Source organism: Vidua macroura, chromosome 1 (assembly GCF_024509145.1).
Source record: "Vidua macroura isolate BioBank_ID:100142 chromosome 1, ASM2450914v1, whole genome shotgun sequence".
Classification (NCBI taxonomy): domain Eukaryota; kingdom Metazoa; phylum Chordata; class Aves; order Passeriformes; family Viduidae; genus Vidua; species Vidua macroura.
In genome coordinates this window covers 140,907,975-140,923,248 of record NC_071571.1, presented here as the reverse complement: position 1 = coordinate 140,923,248, position 15,274 = coordinate 140,907,975, and the positions used below count along the sequence as shown (strand labels likewise).

At 37.0% G+C, this 15,274-nt stretch overlaps 1 protein-coding gene across 3 annotated transcripts in view; it reads left to right on the top strand.

The window, feature by feature from the left end:
* The window catches only part of TAF2 (TATA-box binding protein associated factor 2), a 60,550-nt gene extending 47,559 nt beyond the window's left edge, over positions 1-12,991 (top strand). For 2 of the 3 annotated variants that reach the window (XM_053980915.1, XM_053980925.1), the window contains exons 24-26: positions 1,137-1,289; positions 1,703-1,808; positions 11,855-12,991. In XM_053980915.1, coding sequence (XP_053836890.1) covers positions 1,137-1,289; positions 1,703-1,808; positions 11,855-12,120 — 525 coding nt within the window. In that variant the 3' untranslated portion in view covers positions 12,121-12,991. The remainder of the gene's footprint in view (positions 1-1,136; positions 1,290-1,702; positions 1,809-11,854) is intronic. The other variant, XM_053980931.1, reaches the window with a different exon arrangement.
* The last annotated feature ends 2,283 nt before the right edge of the window (positions 12,992-15,274 follow it).

The following is a 15,274-nucleotide window of genomic DNA, read 5'->3' as shown; positions in this document are numbered from 1 at the left end:
CCACTGTAACTTCCCCAAAATTCACGGAACTGATTTTCCAGTAGTATAAAATAGAGACTGCCTCTTATGTCAGACAAAGTTAATACAGAAGTGTTCACAATAGCAGTGCCTTGGACAAAGTAATAGGGATGGAAAAAGGGAAATGCATATTTGAGAAGGAAAAAGAGTAAACAGGTGATAGAATTTATCAGATTAACTAGATTCTTTAAAGTAGACATACACTGAGAGCATAAACATGTTAAAATCAGTACTGATAGAGTGGTGCCACTGAAGCTGCTGAGGATGATAAAAGTTACCCACTTCATAAAAAAGAACTTGAATTGTTCAGGGCAAGAGTTTGTGGGGCTAGAGTGCCCTTTGTAGGATAGAAGAAGAGCAGTTCGGGAACTGTATATGCCCTTGAGAGTCTATGGTATATATGCCTTTCATAGTTTTTAGTGAGCTTTTAATTATGTTTGCTTCTGTGGATGCTTTATTTTCCCTTCTAAATTTTTGTCTGATGGACTTGTTGAAACACCTATCTCCTGTTTTCATTACTATATGTGTAACTTAGGAGACTCCCCTATTTTTCTATTTCTTTGACCTTGTTCTTTTTATAATCTAAGCAGTAATTTACGAAACAGTTTTATTCTTTTTTAATAAATATTGTTGTAAAATAAAGAAAAAGAAATTATAAGTACTCATTATGATTTGTACTAAGTAAAGTAAGCGTTAGCTTTTAAAACAAACTAAAAGAAGATTTAGCTAAATCCCATGTGTAGGTCAGAGGCTATCACAGTTTTTCAACTGAGATTTGTCCTGAGGAGAGTCTGCAAGGCACAGATTTATAGACGGGCTATTCAGAGGCAGCAAATGTTGTTGCACACCAACAGTACCATGATTGTGAGAAGCGACAGAAAAGATGCCAGTGCTAGATATGCAGAGGGAGCAGGGATAGAAGTAAAGAGAAACTATGTTTGTAGGAGTGGTTGGCACAAATCCATACAGGGTTTTAGAAAATACTTCTTGCCAGAGCTACAGAGAAAACTTTGTTCAAATCACCCACTTTACTCAGAAGATTTTTCAGGTATCAGGTCGCTTTCTCTGAAACATGGATCTTGCTATCTTCTAATTTTGGTCTTTTAATGCTGCTTCAGGAGGATGATCATCTTATTAAGGAAACAGCATCCAGCATTTCTGGTCATCAGCAGGGGGTGAAGAGGAAGGCTGATATGCCACTCGGGTCTCCATTGGAGCCAGGGCAAATACTAGAGAAGAATGAAGACAGTAAAGTCAAACTCAAAATCAGAGTAAGAAATGGAAATTCAACTTGCACAATGTGTAGGGTGTTCAGAATGACAGCAGTGGCATCTGCTGGCTTCCCTTGAAGCTGTGTTGAAACAAAAGGCATGCTGTGAATATATGTACAGCAGTTGTTATGCTTACTCTGGCAATATCATTTCCTATCAGATTCTTTATTGGCTGGCAAGAGCTAAAGTTGACAGATAATGCTCTTGTTCACACAGCTTCACAGTAAATTAGAAAGAAGGAAAGACACCGACCCTTTTTAATTTTATTGAATTTTTATTCCTTTGCAGTGGTAGATATCACTTCCTTTCCCTCTCACCCCCAGTTTACCTCAAAACTAAAGTATTTTAAATTCTGTTTAGTAATGTTTTTATGAATTATTAGCATCTGCTTATTTTCTTTCCTAATATCTTAGTTCTCAAACTCTCAAGAGGAAGAGGAAATTGATATGGACACAGTTCATGACAGCCAAGCCTTCATTTACCATCATTTGAATATGCTGGAGAGACCATCCACACCAGGTATGAGTAACTTTATAGGCAAGGTGATCGTATTTTTTTTAACTACTTCAGTTGTGAGGTGTTTTTTTGCTGCTGTTTATTTCCATACATACAGTGTTGGTAAGTGTTAAATGTTACTGGAATTCCAGGAACTGCAGAAAGGGTGCATAAGAACATTTCTTTAGGTTCAAGTAGATGCATATGTAAGTATACACATGTGTATTTTCACACATATCTAAATAAGACAAGTATAAATCATGCTTATGAAAGTGAAAAGCTAAGAAATGAATAAAAGAGCACAAAGTTTAAGTAGAATCCCATAAGCAATTAAGTAAATATTTATTGCCATAGGTGTCATTTAAAAAATTATAATTTTGAAGGTTAAAAAATAGCAAGACTCCTGAGGTTAAAAAAAACCCCAAATATTAATGATTTATAACTTAACATTAGCAGTTAAAAAACATACAAGCCTCAAATGTATTTAGAAGGATTTTTCAAAGTTGAAAAAATTGCATCAGTGAATAAAATTGTTTCGTTTCAAGCACTTCCTTTCTTTTACTACTTCTCTTAGTATCTTTTTTTATACAGTACTTGACAAAATTATTCTCAAGGCATAGTGTTTCTTAGAAGCTTTAAAACAGGTTGAACTTCCACCTTCTTTGTTTCTCTGTCACTAGCCAAGAAATTCAGTGGTTTGTCTCATTTTCTCAAAATATTTTAACATGTCTAAAGTTCAGTTCTAGCATGTGCCAGTGGAGCAAAGCTGAGGTCATGTGACAATGTACCAAGCATTTTGAGGAATCTTCCATACAGATTCAGAACAGGATTTTAAGGTTGCAGTACTGTATTGTGTAAAAGTGAAGTTTTTGGCTTTAGATTTCAGAGTAATTACCCTCTTGCTTGTTTTTCTGTTTTTATCCAGTGACTGCCTGGTGTAAAACAGAAATATACCTTAGCAGCAGGACCCTGAATGTTGGTTCCATCTTGAGTTGCCCTATGTACTGAGCTATGCTGACAGGTGACCTTACCTGCTTTCTCTGTGACCAGGCAGTTTAGTGGCCCCATTTTAGAGAAGGGCTGGTGGATGCTGCTGCTCTGAGTATCCTGCTGAGCTTGGTGCCTTGGTGCCAGCGGTGCAGAAGCTGGAGGCTCATATTCCATTATGAGCCTTGGACGTTACATTTTTCCTTCCTTGGCAGATGCTGTAGCCACTAAAGGAGTTTATTTCTTTCTTTTGATTTTTTTTTTTTTTAATAAAAGGTAATTGCTGTTACTTCTCAACTAAGAAATTAAGGTCATATAGGGACATTAAAACACAGGGAGGTCTAGTTTCTGGATTCCAGATGGCCTTCAGTTAATGATGTGTGCCTACAGCCAGCTCCACCAGGACAGCTTTGCTATTAGGTATCTAGAGTAGCAAAACCCACAGCTTTTTTGACTTACTTCAACAGGGTAAAGGAGCAGGCTGCACATAGGTTACTCTCATGAACTTAGGAGCCTGTATGTGCAAAGCTTTAGCTTAAACTTCTCAGAGCTGCTTTGAATTTTGTTCTCAATCTTATGGTCAACCATTACATTTTCTGTTACGGCAAAGAATGATGCATCCAGGGCATGCAAGTGCAAAGCTGATCTGCTGAGGATTGATATTTATAACTCTTACATGATATTTTGCAACAATTTATCACTAGATTTACACACTGTATGGAATATAAAGTCATAAACAAAACTCTGCCAAATACCTCACAAATAGGACCTAGGGGACCCTCTGTGCGCCAGCTCTGTGCTCCAGGACTGTTGCGGATTAAGTTTGTGCTGGAGGTCAGGAAGGGTAAAGTCTGACAAGAGTGGAGCAGTGGCCACTTAACTGGTGCTTTTAGAGACCCACAGCAGACACAAGCTACTTCAAGTCTCACTTGTGTCCTGAATGACCTTCTCATCTCTGTTGTTTAGACATTCAGCACACTGTAATACATTTTCTTTCCTAGGTAATAAATGAGACAAATGCCAGGTTTTGCACCAGAATTCATTTTAACTAGTAAGCCTTTGAAAAGCACTATTTTGAAACACTTCCGATTATTTTATTCTTTTTTTTTTTTTTGGTTTGTGCGTTTAGAAACAGTTCCACTTCACATATTTTTTGCTTCTAAAATTTCACCTGTTTCTTATTCATGTCATTTTTCTTAGAAGCAGAAATGTATGAATTACAGACAGAGTAAATAAAGATAGTTCAATCTTTAGGAAATGGTATACTGCTGAGAAGAAACAGATGGGGAAAAATAAAAGCATACATAAATAAAATTGTTCACACATAGGAGGAGTGTTCTGTTTTACAAAGGAGTCCCAGGGCCTGTGAGGTTTTACAACAATGATGGAGGATGGGTGCATTTCAGGGAGTGATTATTGTGAAATAGATTGACAGGAGGTTCTGAAATGGTCTCAGTGTCTTGTTAGCAAATCTGCCTCAGTTCTGACTCCTAATTGGAAGGAGTGAGCTCTTGGTCCACCCTCAGTTTTCCTCCCCCAGCTGCGGGCTCTGTCCCCGTATGTCACATGAAGTGTTAGGTCACCAGCTGAACACAGCATGTGAAAAGCAGCTGCCAGGAGAAAGTTCACGTTGGGTCCTGTTGGATTTGTGGTTTTTTTCTGGATTGTTGGGTTGTTTTGTTTTTTTTTTTTTCCATTTCCCAGACCACCCCAAATGATGATTTGGATTTGGTCAAGCTGATGTAACCCCCCTAACACCAGGAAAATATTATTTTCCTTTAAAAGTTTGGGGGGGGGGCAGGGAGGGGACATGAGGTTGAGAATGTTTTCGCATGGTTCTGCCCATGGATGTGAAAGCTTAAGGCTGAAACAATAAAACAAGTTTTCTAATACAACTCGTGCTGGATTACAGGTTTCAGTTTATAATTACAGCACCTGTCCCAGTTCATACAGAAAATAAATGGTTTAAATCCTTCTAAAGCATTCTGACTATAATAGTAAAACTGTGGACTCTGGCAGTTGTAGGGGAATCTAGTCATTTTATCAAGAAATTATTAAAACAAACAAAACATTAGTTGTGAATTGTCTAAAGAATGCTGTTGTGATGATTACTCATCTGCCCTTAGGGCTGGAAACCTGGTAGCCTCCTTTGAACCTCCAAGGCTGTGCAAGGTTACATTTCTAATGTGAGAACATATTTTATTTGCTATTAATTATCAAGAATAATAGGAACACTCCCTTCACTTAAATCTTAAGATAAAAGACTTTCAAGATGAGATTTTTTGTAAGCAACAGATTTGATCTCTCAGGCTGTAAGGTGACTTGTCTTGCTTTGTTGACTTCAGTGAAATCAGATAAAGGTACACTTCTTTAATATTTTACTTATCTGAAAGTACAGTATGTCAGAAGTAATCTTTAAAAGGTTCTGCTGTATCTGTCAGTGGTTATTGATTGGCCTGGTCTTTTCTGCTTCCAAAATAAATGCCTGGCTGTAGGCTGGATGATCTGCCAGTGAAGTTACATGTCATTACAGCTCATCACTGATGAACACTTAATTGAACTTTTTCCAACTAGTTTGATGGTTTGAAAGTTGATAAAAAGCAGCATCCAATTCTCTATTTCTGCAAAGGAAAGAAAAATAAAATACAGTGACGTTGTCTTTGTGCACTGGCAGTTTTTTTTCTGATGACATTCAGAGGCAGTGGACTTTGAGGACATCCTGAGCACTCAGACTCAGATCAAACAGATGCCTTGGCCATTCTGTTAATTCTTTTGCAGTTTTCCAGGATAGTCAAATTGGAAATTGCCCCTGCTGACTTTGTGGTTGCTCTGTTTACTGTGTAGATGAAATTTTGGAGATCTCGACCACAGTCATAATGTTGATCAGATTGTGGTCTCGTTTATCACAGTCACTGCACTTTCAGGAAATTATGGTTTATCTGGATTGACTTCTTTTTCTGAAACATTTTGAAACTGGACATACTGCATATGCTGCAGTAAAGTGTAGAGGCAAACTACTGTAGTTATTATATTTAAACAGTACATTTACAGCAGCAGATCAAGCCTGGGGTGCAAATCCTGCATCTGGAGTCTGGATGCAGGAGTAAATAGGAATTCAGTCCAAACTGTATGAGAAGCCCAGTCCTCTGCAGTTAGCTGTAAGCGCCCCAATACCTCAAAGGCCAGCCTTTAGTGGCTCTCTGCCAAAAAGTGCTATGAAAACATCAGCATACAAACAAATATATAAATGAACACTTCTTGAATTCGAGAACACCACTGACAATGATGGCTTTTTGCTTTACTTTCTAGGGAGGTAAAAGTTGTTAAAACTGTTCTGTTAGAATGCCTTTTAATAACATAAAATATTAGTACAGTATCTGTTACACTTTATTACTCAAGATATAACTGTTTCCAAAGTGGTAGCTCATAGGCTTTGAGGTTTTTAGATAAATTTGCCTCACTGAAATAGTATGTGGTTGATAGTACACTTCACAAGGAATGGTGTTTTCCAGTGCTTTACTCTAAAGTAAAGAAAGCAGCTTTAATAGAAACACAAGCCCTGCAGACAGTGACAACAGAAATGAGAATTGCATCAGTGTATGGCAGCAGTGTGTCAACTCCATGATTTAATAAAAAAACCATAGTACTGTAGCTGTGACTGTCTCTGAGAAAACAAATAACTCTCAAATCTAGAGGATGAATAAGGCTAGCAAGTTTTCAAGTGTACTACCTGAAACTGATAGAGGCACACAAAGTATTCTGAATTGGCTTCCTGATTTAGATGTTCTTTCTTTACAAAACAGGGATTTCACTAGGATGATCTAGAATATTAAAATAAATGTAGTAAAAATAACACCACAGTTAAGATATTATTTTAGTATAAGGCAATATAGTTGTTAAATGAAAGTCAGACGAGGAAATCAGACTTTTTACCAGTAAAAAATGTATTTTAGTTAAAACACCAATTTGTCTATACAATACTTTAGTTTTACCTTTGGTATTGGTATAAGAAATTGTCTGTCTGGTTTTAAATCCCACTAAAAAATTGAAGTCAAATGAATCTGTAAATTGGAACTAGTTAAAATGTTTACATTGGTTCCAAATTAACTGATTTGCTTAGCATATCTTCAGAAAACCTTTGGTTGGTTTTATTTTTTTTAACTAGACGTTTGTTTTTCACCCTTGAACTTTAATTTTTGTCCCATGGACCTTAAAAGAGCACTCTCCTAGAGAGAAAATTCATAACCTTTTTCAGAGATGTATAATTTGAAAATTCTCGTTCTTTAGACTAATTACAGGACATTGCATTCTGGAAACCTGAAATCATTTATGCTTGGTAACTTTTTCTATGTACTTTGTTGGTGGTTCAACAGATGCATAAACACAGCATTAAATTAAAAAATAGTGTGTCTTGGATGTTTCCAGAGTAACACTAAAAAAGAAAAGAAGAAATAAGGAAAAACAGGGTAATTTTGAAACTGTTTTTATGGTATTTTCCATTTTCTGAATGTTTTCTCTTTAGAGAAAATGCTAGCCAGAGATGCAGGTCAACTGCTCTGCAAAGAGAGAGCATTACCTTTCTCATTGGTGAGTTTTCTTTGGGTTCTGGGAGAGACACGTGAAGTGCTTGTGCCCTTGTATCGACATCCCCTCTTCCCAGAGCCTGTCCATCTCAGGTGCTGCAGCACCAGCCTGTCCTCAGGACCCATGGGCTTCAGACTTTGCTATGATTTGTGAACTTGTCTTCTCCCTCTCTGATGTTTCAGTAAATTAAGGTGCAAATGGGGTAATTTCAAACAAGTGTCAATTTGTAAAAATCCTGTATCAGCCAGCTGTTTTACATTCATTGGCCATGCAAAGAAACAGGCTTTAAGTTTGTGGCATCCCACTTTCTTCACATAAAATCAGAAACATAGGAGGGACCATATGAAAGGTCTCACAACAGCCTGTTGGCATGTTAAAGTCTCAAGTTACAGGTTTTCATACTGTAAAAGTTCAAAAACAAAATACGAGAAAAATAGGTGAAACACTCTACCCATATAGTTCAATGTTAATGCAGCAATGAGCACTAAAACTTAATTGAACAGGGTGTTATAATTATCTGACAGCAATTTGTATTATGACAGGAAATGTTACTTTAAAGCTTTTCAGGATCCAAATCCCTTTAATTTACAAGATCTATGTTTTCATATTTTATTCTCTCTCGTGACATCTACAGCATTTGTATTTGTCCCTGGTGCAAATGATACACAAATATTCTGATCTTTCTCCTGTGGGATCATAATTCTGTCTCATTTTAAGCACCTACCCAGCTAGCTGGAACACCACAAACCCAACAATTACACTGGAATCTCCACATCCTAAACAGGAGGAGATCCATGTGGATAGACACATGGATGCGCATTTTCTTCCAAGGAATGCTACTGACCACTTCAGAAACAGCTCCTGGGCTGGCCCTCCACTTATTGTGTGTTTCTGTGTTTTGTGAAACCCGGGTTTCAGTCCTGCTCTCTGTGCCAGGAAGAAGTGGGTTCCCTGCAGGAAGAGGGAGTGCTCTGTGTCTCTTTGCATCAGTCCTGCTTCCCCCATCAATAAAAGGATGATTATACTGCCCTGTGAGGCAATTTCTATTTAGCCTTTCTTTCCTTAACTACACTTGCCATGTTCCTGGCATAAGCTTTAAGTAGATACTAATTAAAAGGAAGAAGAAAAAGGTTCAGTAGGTTCAACACTGAATTTTATGCATGCAGATCTGTAACATTTTTGATGGAGCTTTTATAGGTCTGTCCATTTTGCCACACAGCTGAGTTCAGTAGTTTGTGATCAGTCTTTTGGAGCCATCATCCAGGATCAATATATTTGATTCTTGATTTCAAAGCACTCTTTAACAATAGGAGGAAATTTTCTGGATAGCTTTTGTTTTTGCATTTAAAAACCCAAGAGACTAGAGTCACTATTGTGACTCTGTGAAGAAATTGTGTATGTACTCCTATTGCTGGCTCAGTAGAAGCAGATTTTTTTAATGACATTCTTTCATTTCTTAGTGATGTCTTTTCCATATTACCAATGTTGACTGTCTCCTTAAGTGTCAGTAGCCCTTGAGTTGCAGTTGGATCCTGTTTCTCCTTTTCCTGAAGATCTTACTGTTTTTCTAGGTGGTCACCACCACCCCTTTGGTCCTTTTGGTTTAAACTACTGTTGTATTTGCTCCCTGACTTACCCCAGTCAACAGTGTTTAAGTGCTTTAACAAACAGATTTTTTTTTAATAACACACCTGAAATAAGTAATGAGGTGATAACACAGACTGTTGCCTTAGCAGAACTGGTAGTTCAGTAAACTGCAGGAAATTAGCACAAATGGCAGGTCATGTAACAGAGTCAGGAGAGTCTGTTTGGTTGCATCCTCCATCTTCACTTGACACTACTGCTACATCATCCCTGCAGACTTTAACCAGTGTTTTTATACCAGTTCTGGTTACAATTTTTTAAGTTCAGAGGCTCAGCTTTGGTTTGAGGTTGTTACAAATATAGAGTCTAGACTTACAGGTTTAGTTTCCATACAAAAATAACTCCACAATTTGGAATTAATGGAGCTGAGAAGTTTTAAGACTTTGTCCCATGTTGTGTGGGGTTTTTTTCTATTTGAAGTTGTCTTGAGTTTGCCATATGTATTTTAATGTATCATGTGCCTGTAGCTTGACAACACATGAGAATGTCTTCTGTACTTTAAGTAATCTTTTGTACGTTTTCTATACAACCAACCAGTGGTCTTCAGGCTTTTTGCCAAGACCTTTATTTCTGTGTTTCTAGGAGCTCTGTTTGTGTCACTGCCACAGTTCACCTGTAACTACTGCAGTCTATTTTAACAGCATCAAATACAGCCTGCTTTGGTTTTCTGAGATACAGCCTCCACCCTTTCCTTTTCTGATGGCCTAAGCCAGATATACTCATTTTTTCACCATTGTGTCATCTGTTTAATGGCTGGTTTTGTATCCTTGCAGCTGCTAAATAAAGTTGTCTAAACAGTGAATGCTTTAGAGAAAGAAGCTCAGGTTATGGGGATAGGTTTAGATATGGGAGAAATGCCTTTTAAAAGTATAACTGGAAATAGTTACATAGTAAAGCAGTCTTGTACCTTTTTGTATTAAATGCAGTATACTTGCACACTGTCTTCATTGTTGAGAATGGCTCCAGACAACAGTGTAAAAAAATGGTAGTAGGTGCGCATTGAAATCAGCAAGCAGAAGTTGGAATAGGTGTGCATCTCCTTTACCTGCCATAAGATACATAAAAAAGTAAAGTTGTGAATTATAATAATATTTTTTTGCATTGGTAACATGAGCTTACTGCTGCTTAGTTCTGATTACATAAAAATTAAAGCCTTCTAAAATAGTTTTCTATTAGAGATATATAATTCAAGTTTACAGATACATATTTCAAGATTATAGGAAACTATTGTACTTCAGACTAGCCTCCTTCATAACCTCAACAGAATATTATATTGCACCATATTCCTGTCTTGTGGTTAAGACCAAACATATTTCTAGAAAGACATCATCTTGCTGCTTAAGACTTCGAGCAGTAGAAATGCCACTATGTCCCATAGTAAGTTATTGATTATCCTCACTAAATTTTTTTTTTGTTTTTCTATTCTGACTTCTAAACACTTCATATAGATGTAGATTTTGTTTTTTCCAGACATATTTTTAAACAAACAAAACCCAGAAGAGCTGTACATATATGTATGCATATATATAGGAAGATCTAGAATTTTTCCTGTATATATGCATGATTGAATCAGTTCTCAGTCTTTCAGATGAAGCTAGAAAGATTGCATGGAAATTGTTCTCAGTACTTGCTTGTCATAGTACAAGGAGCTGTCTCTTTAGACTTCCAGGAATCATTACCATGAACAAATCTTTCTTGCCTGTAGAGTTACACAAACAACCAGCCAAACAAAAATATGTACTGGGAAATGTGTTTTCAAATATACAGAAAAAGATAATTGCATAGTAACATCAAGTAACATAATTTCTTGTTAATTAATTGGGATATTTTCACCAAAAACTGGATGGGAAAAACCCCCATATTTAAAGTAGCAATGAAGAAAAACTATTTTAAGTAATACTTAGAGGATTAGTTGCCTTCAAAAATCTTCTGGTGCCTTTCTACATTTATGTAGTTGTAAAGCATCCTTGCAATGTAAGTGATTTGATTCAGTTTCTGCCTAAAGAAATCTGCATGTTCCTACCTTCCAAGTGTTTCCACTCTTCAACAAAGGTATCCTTAAAATAATGCCCTTTAATCTCTACTGTTGAAGCTATTGCAGTCTGTCTGAAATAATGAAATATTAAATTAGCCAAAGAGAGAATGAGAAAGTCATTCCTGAATTGAGGTGTCATGGATCATATTTCCTTCCTCAGGTTCAGATACCAGGCTTGCTCAATATATAACTAGTTCTAGTGTACTTGTGAAATACATACTGATAAAGATGGTATAATTGTCTTTATTGGTATTGGTTTTGTGTAAGAAAAAAATCCTTGTATCATCTTTCAAATAGGCTAAACTGGTTGTAAGAGGCAATTTTTAGAAAAATCAGTTTAGTTTTCCACTATTAAAAAGGTTTGTATGTTCTTGTGGGGAGCTTTACCTCCCGACTAGAAAGAGTTCACATCCCAAAAATGCACTTTATTATGCCAGTCTTGCTCTTTTTATCAGAATTTTCACAAGCAGTTATATTTGCATTATTCAGGGTACAGTGGCCTTCCTACTCTATTTAAAAATGAATTTCAGGAAGCTAGTATGACTTAAAGTTTCTTAGGGCTCTTTACAGTTCCTAATTGTCTGGGATACTTCATGCTGTTGAGGAAGGAAGGACCATCTCTAAAAATTATCAGTAGTGTGGGAACTTGAATGGCATGTTCAGAGCCTTCTCTAAAGCTAAATGGTACAAGCATTGTAACAGATTCCATGGTTTTATGTTTAAATGATAATGTAGGTTTTATCTAATATTTCAGAATTCCTTATGTTTGGAAACAATGCAAGTTAAACACTTGCTAATCCTACCGTATCCATTCTTTCAGGTAAGGAACAGTCTTCGGGAGAGATAATCATGCACCCTGTCTCAGCAGCTCCACTCTCTGTGTTTAGCAAAGAATCAAACTCCTCAAAACACAGCGATCACCATCACCATCACCACCATGAGCACAAGAAAAAGAAGAAGAAACACAAGCATAAGCATAAGCATAAACATAAACATGATACTAAAGAAAAGGAAAAGGATCCCTTTGTTTTCTCTAACAGTCCAGCCAGTGCACGATCAATCCGTTCCCCGTCACTTTCAGACTGATACCAATGGCTTCTCTGGAGTTCAACTTGCAATACTCCTGGAGTGGTTAGAAGGATGTACATAACTGTAGCTTCTATCTTTTTTTATGGAACTAAGAATATGTGACTTGTCTTAGCAATTCAGAAGCTCTGCCACCTTTGAAACCTTCTTTTTGCATGTGTGGTTGTTGAAATTTGATTCAAAAAAATGGTTTATTATTCTGAATCATTTTGTATTTCACTGTTCTCCACACCTCCCACTCTTTTTTCCATTTTAAACAAAGAAAACAGCCTTTTATGTAAGGGCCTCATGTCCACTGGCAACCCCCTACACATCACACTTACCATGTGTATTGCCAGAATCAATTACGGTTTAATCCTTTGAAGAATGTTAGAGGCAGAGTATGTTTTAAGCAGATGCCAATTGCCAAGCCTTTGGTGACAGACTGTTTCCAGAGCAGTATTGTATAACTAAGCGTAGATCTCCTCAAAAGACAGGGATTTTCTTTAGTCTTCAGCTGACCTGTTTCTTGCTTTAACCATTGCAACGTAATGTCAGACTTCTATAAGAACAACAGTATGTAGAACATTTGCATTTTTCAGATACTAAAACTCTTGAAAAATTCCAGGCTGCTTTTAAGCTGGTGGTATTTATTATGGATATGAGCCTTTTAATATGATTAAATTCTGCAATTGTTTTTGGAATTTTAGCAAAATGCATAATGCATGTTTTGTCCTGTAATCAGGCTTTTAAAAATCCAATAAAGTTTGTGAATTATTTTGACAGAGGCAGGATTTTTTTCTTCAAGCTTATATTGGAATATGCTTTTGAACAATGTTTGCTGAAATTTAAAAAATTCTGAAAAGTTTAAAAATTAAAATATTGAAAAATACGTCTTTCTTCCTCCTGATGGGTGGTTTGTTTGAAAGCAAGATCAGCTCATGAGTCCACAGGAGAAATATATCAGTAGATTAAACTAGGTCTGGGATGTGAAATGATGGATACTTTTAAATTTCTTTAGCTGTGTTTTATGCAGTGTACTATTTACACCTAGGAAGGGTTTTATTTAAAAACTTAATTTTTAAAAAGTTTTAATAATAGAGATAAATAATCTCTGCCACTTTTTATCTATTTTCTTTACATGTGTAGAGGCAATGTTTTATTTCTATATACTGGTTAGCTTCCATGCCCAGAGTTATGTGCCCAGAATTCACATAGTGTTCTATAAAATGGTTGTATTTGGGTTAAATATTTTTTTAATCAATTTTCACAAATTTTCATGAGAGACTGATTCTCCTTCTTAGAGCAAAGAGAAAGTTCAAGAGGGACCCAATAAGACTTTTTTTAAGCCATATTCTGTTTCATGAAAGTTAATAAATACTTTTATATTCTATACCTGCTGGTGAATCTTGTAGTTCTTGGAATAAAAAGTTGTCTGTAGACTAGAAAGATGATAGGCTCAGGTATTTTGTAATATGCATGTACTTTGTTATTCAAACACCACATCCTTTTAATACTGCACAGATAGTTATACTAATCATTGCACTTGGAACCCATTTGGGCTTGATTCAGACACAATGGTCCTGGGCAACCCTGCAGCCTCTCCTGGTCTGCTGCTTTACCCTGTCAGGGGAAGCCCACCTGGGTTTCCTTTTAGCAATAACTGTGAGCTCTTGGAGCTTAGGTGAGCTAAAGGTGCAAGGGGAACACCTAAGCATGGGTTGGATGAGATACTGAGCGTGTTTTGGGTACTCAGCATGTGTGCAGCTCAGCTCAGCACTCCTTGTGAGACAGAGAGTCACAGCTCAATGGAAATATTCTGAGGTGTTTTTCCCTTGGCTAAGCAGTGATGTAAGAGTGCCAGGGGTGTTTGTGGGAGACCTGGGCTAATAAGCAATGAAAGCTGGCATTGTTTGGGAGATTGAAGGCAGATGCATTTATGTTTTAAAAATGAGGTCATGGATAATTTAGACTGGTGTAGTTTCTGCTTTCAGAGATGTGGATTTACACTCTTAGGCTGAGAGAAAACCTATTGTTCAGTGATACAGGCACAGAACTGAGGCAGAGCTGAGGCACAGGAATTCTGCCATCAAAGGTTTTGCTGTATGACTAAGTGAACTATTAAATACATGCTGAGACAATATGGTGAAGATACTGCCAACAGAAAATTGGAAGGTAGGGGAGGGAGGGGGAGAATCTGAAGACTTTTTCTAATGCAGTTTATGAGGTTACATCATGTTCCTGGTTCAGAATATCCATTAGTGTATTTGATGGAATACAAAGTTTGAGGTCTGCAGGTGGTGCAACATGGACAGGCTATGTTCACAAAACTGGTAAGTGTGCTCAGAAATCAGAATAATTTGGCAGATTGCACAGGTGATTCAAAAAAAGCAAATTGAAATTCACAAGGAATGAATGTGAAATACTGAACTCCAGGGAAAAGGAAGTGTATGAAAGCAAGCCATTCTCCCCATCTAGTATGGTGCAGTGGAAGAAAAAAATCTGCTTGAACAGAGGTGAGCAGTTTGATACTATTGCAAAAGTAAAAGTCACTTAAGGATTAACAGGAAATTTTAAATTTAAGATGTGAAAGTAATTGTTCTATTGAGTGCCAGTGATTTGGGGCAAAATATTTTAAGAAATAAGTGGGCAGATGGAAACAAGAGGTAGCATTGCATATAAGAAAATACGGAGTATTCGTGGTCTAGAATAAATGAAGTCTGAGGGAGGAATTCGCCCTTCACATACCTAAAATACTGCTACAACAAAAAATGTTTATCAGTTGTTCTTGATATTTCCTTTGGGAAGGGAGATATTAGCTTTGTTCACAAGAAAAAATATTTTTGTTGAATATTAAGATGAAAAGCATTCCAACAGGCACCCAGTGATGATGTGAAAACTCATTTCTTGTAGGCTTTTAAGCAGCAGATTGGCAAATGTCTGGAGGGGATGCTTATGGGATGCTTCACCCCACCACAGTGCAGGGACCTCACTGCTATGGTTGTTTTCTTGGTTTCTTTAATCTTCGATTTTGTCAGTGAAGGTCTTGTGGTGCCTCCCTGGATGTGACCAGCACTTGCAGAAGGTTTAGGAAACTGAGGTCTTTGCCTGCCAGAGATCTCACCAATTGTGGTTTAGCTTGAGTTTTTCTTCTGCTGAAAAACTGATGACTATT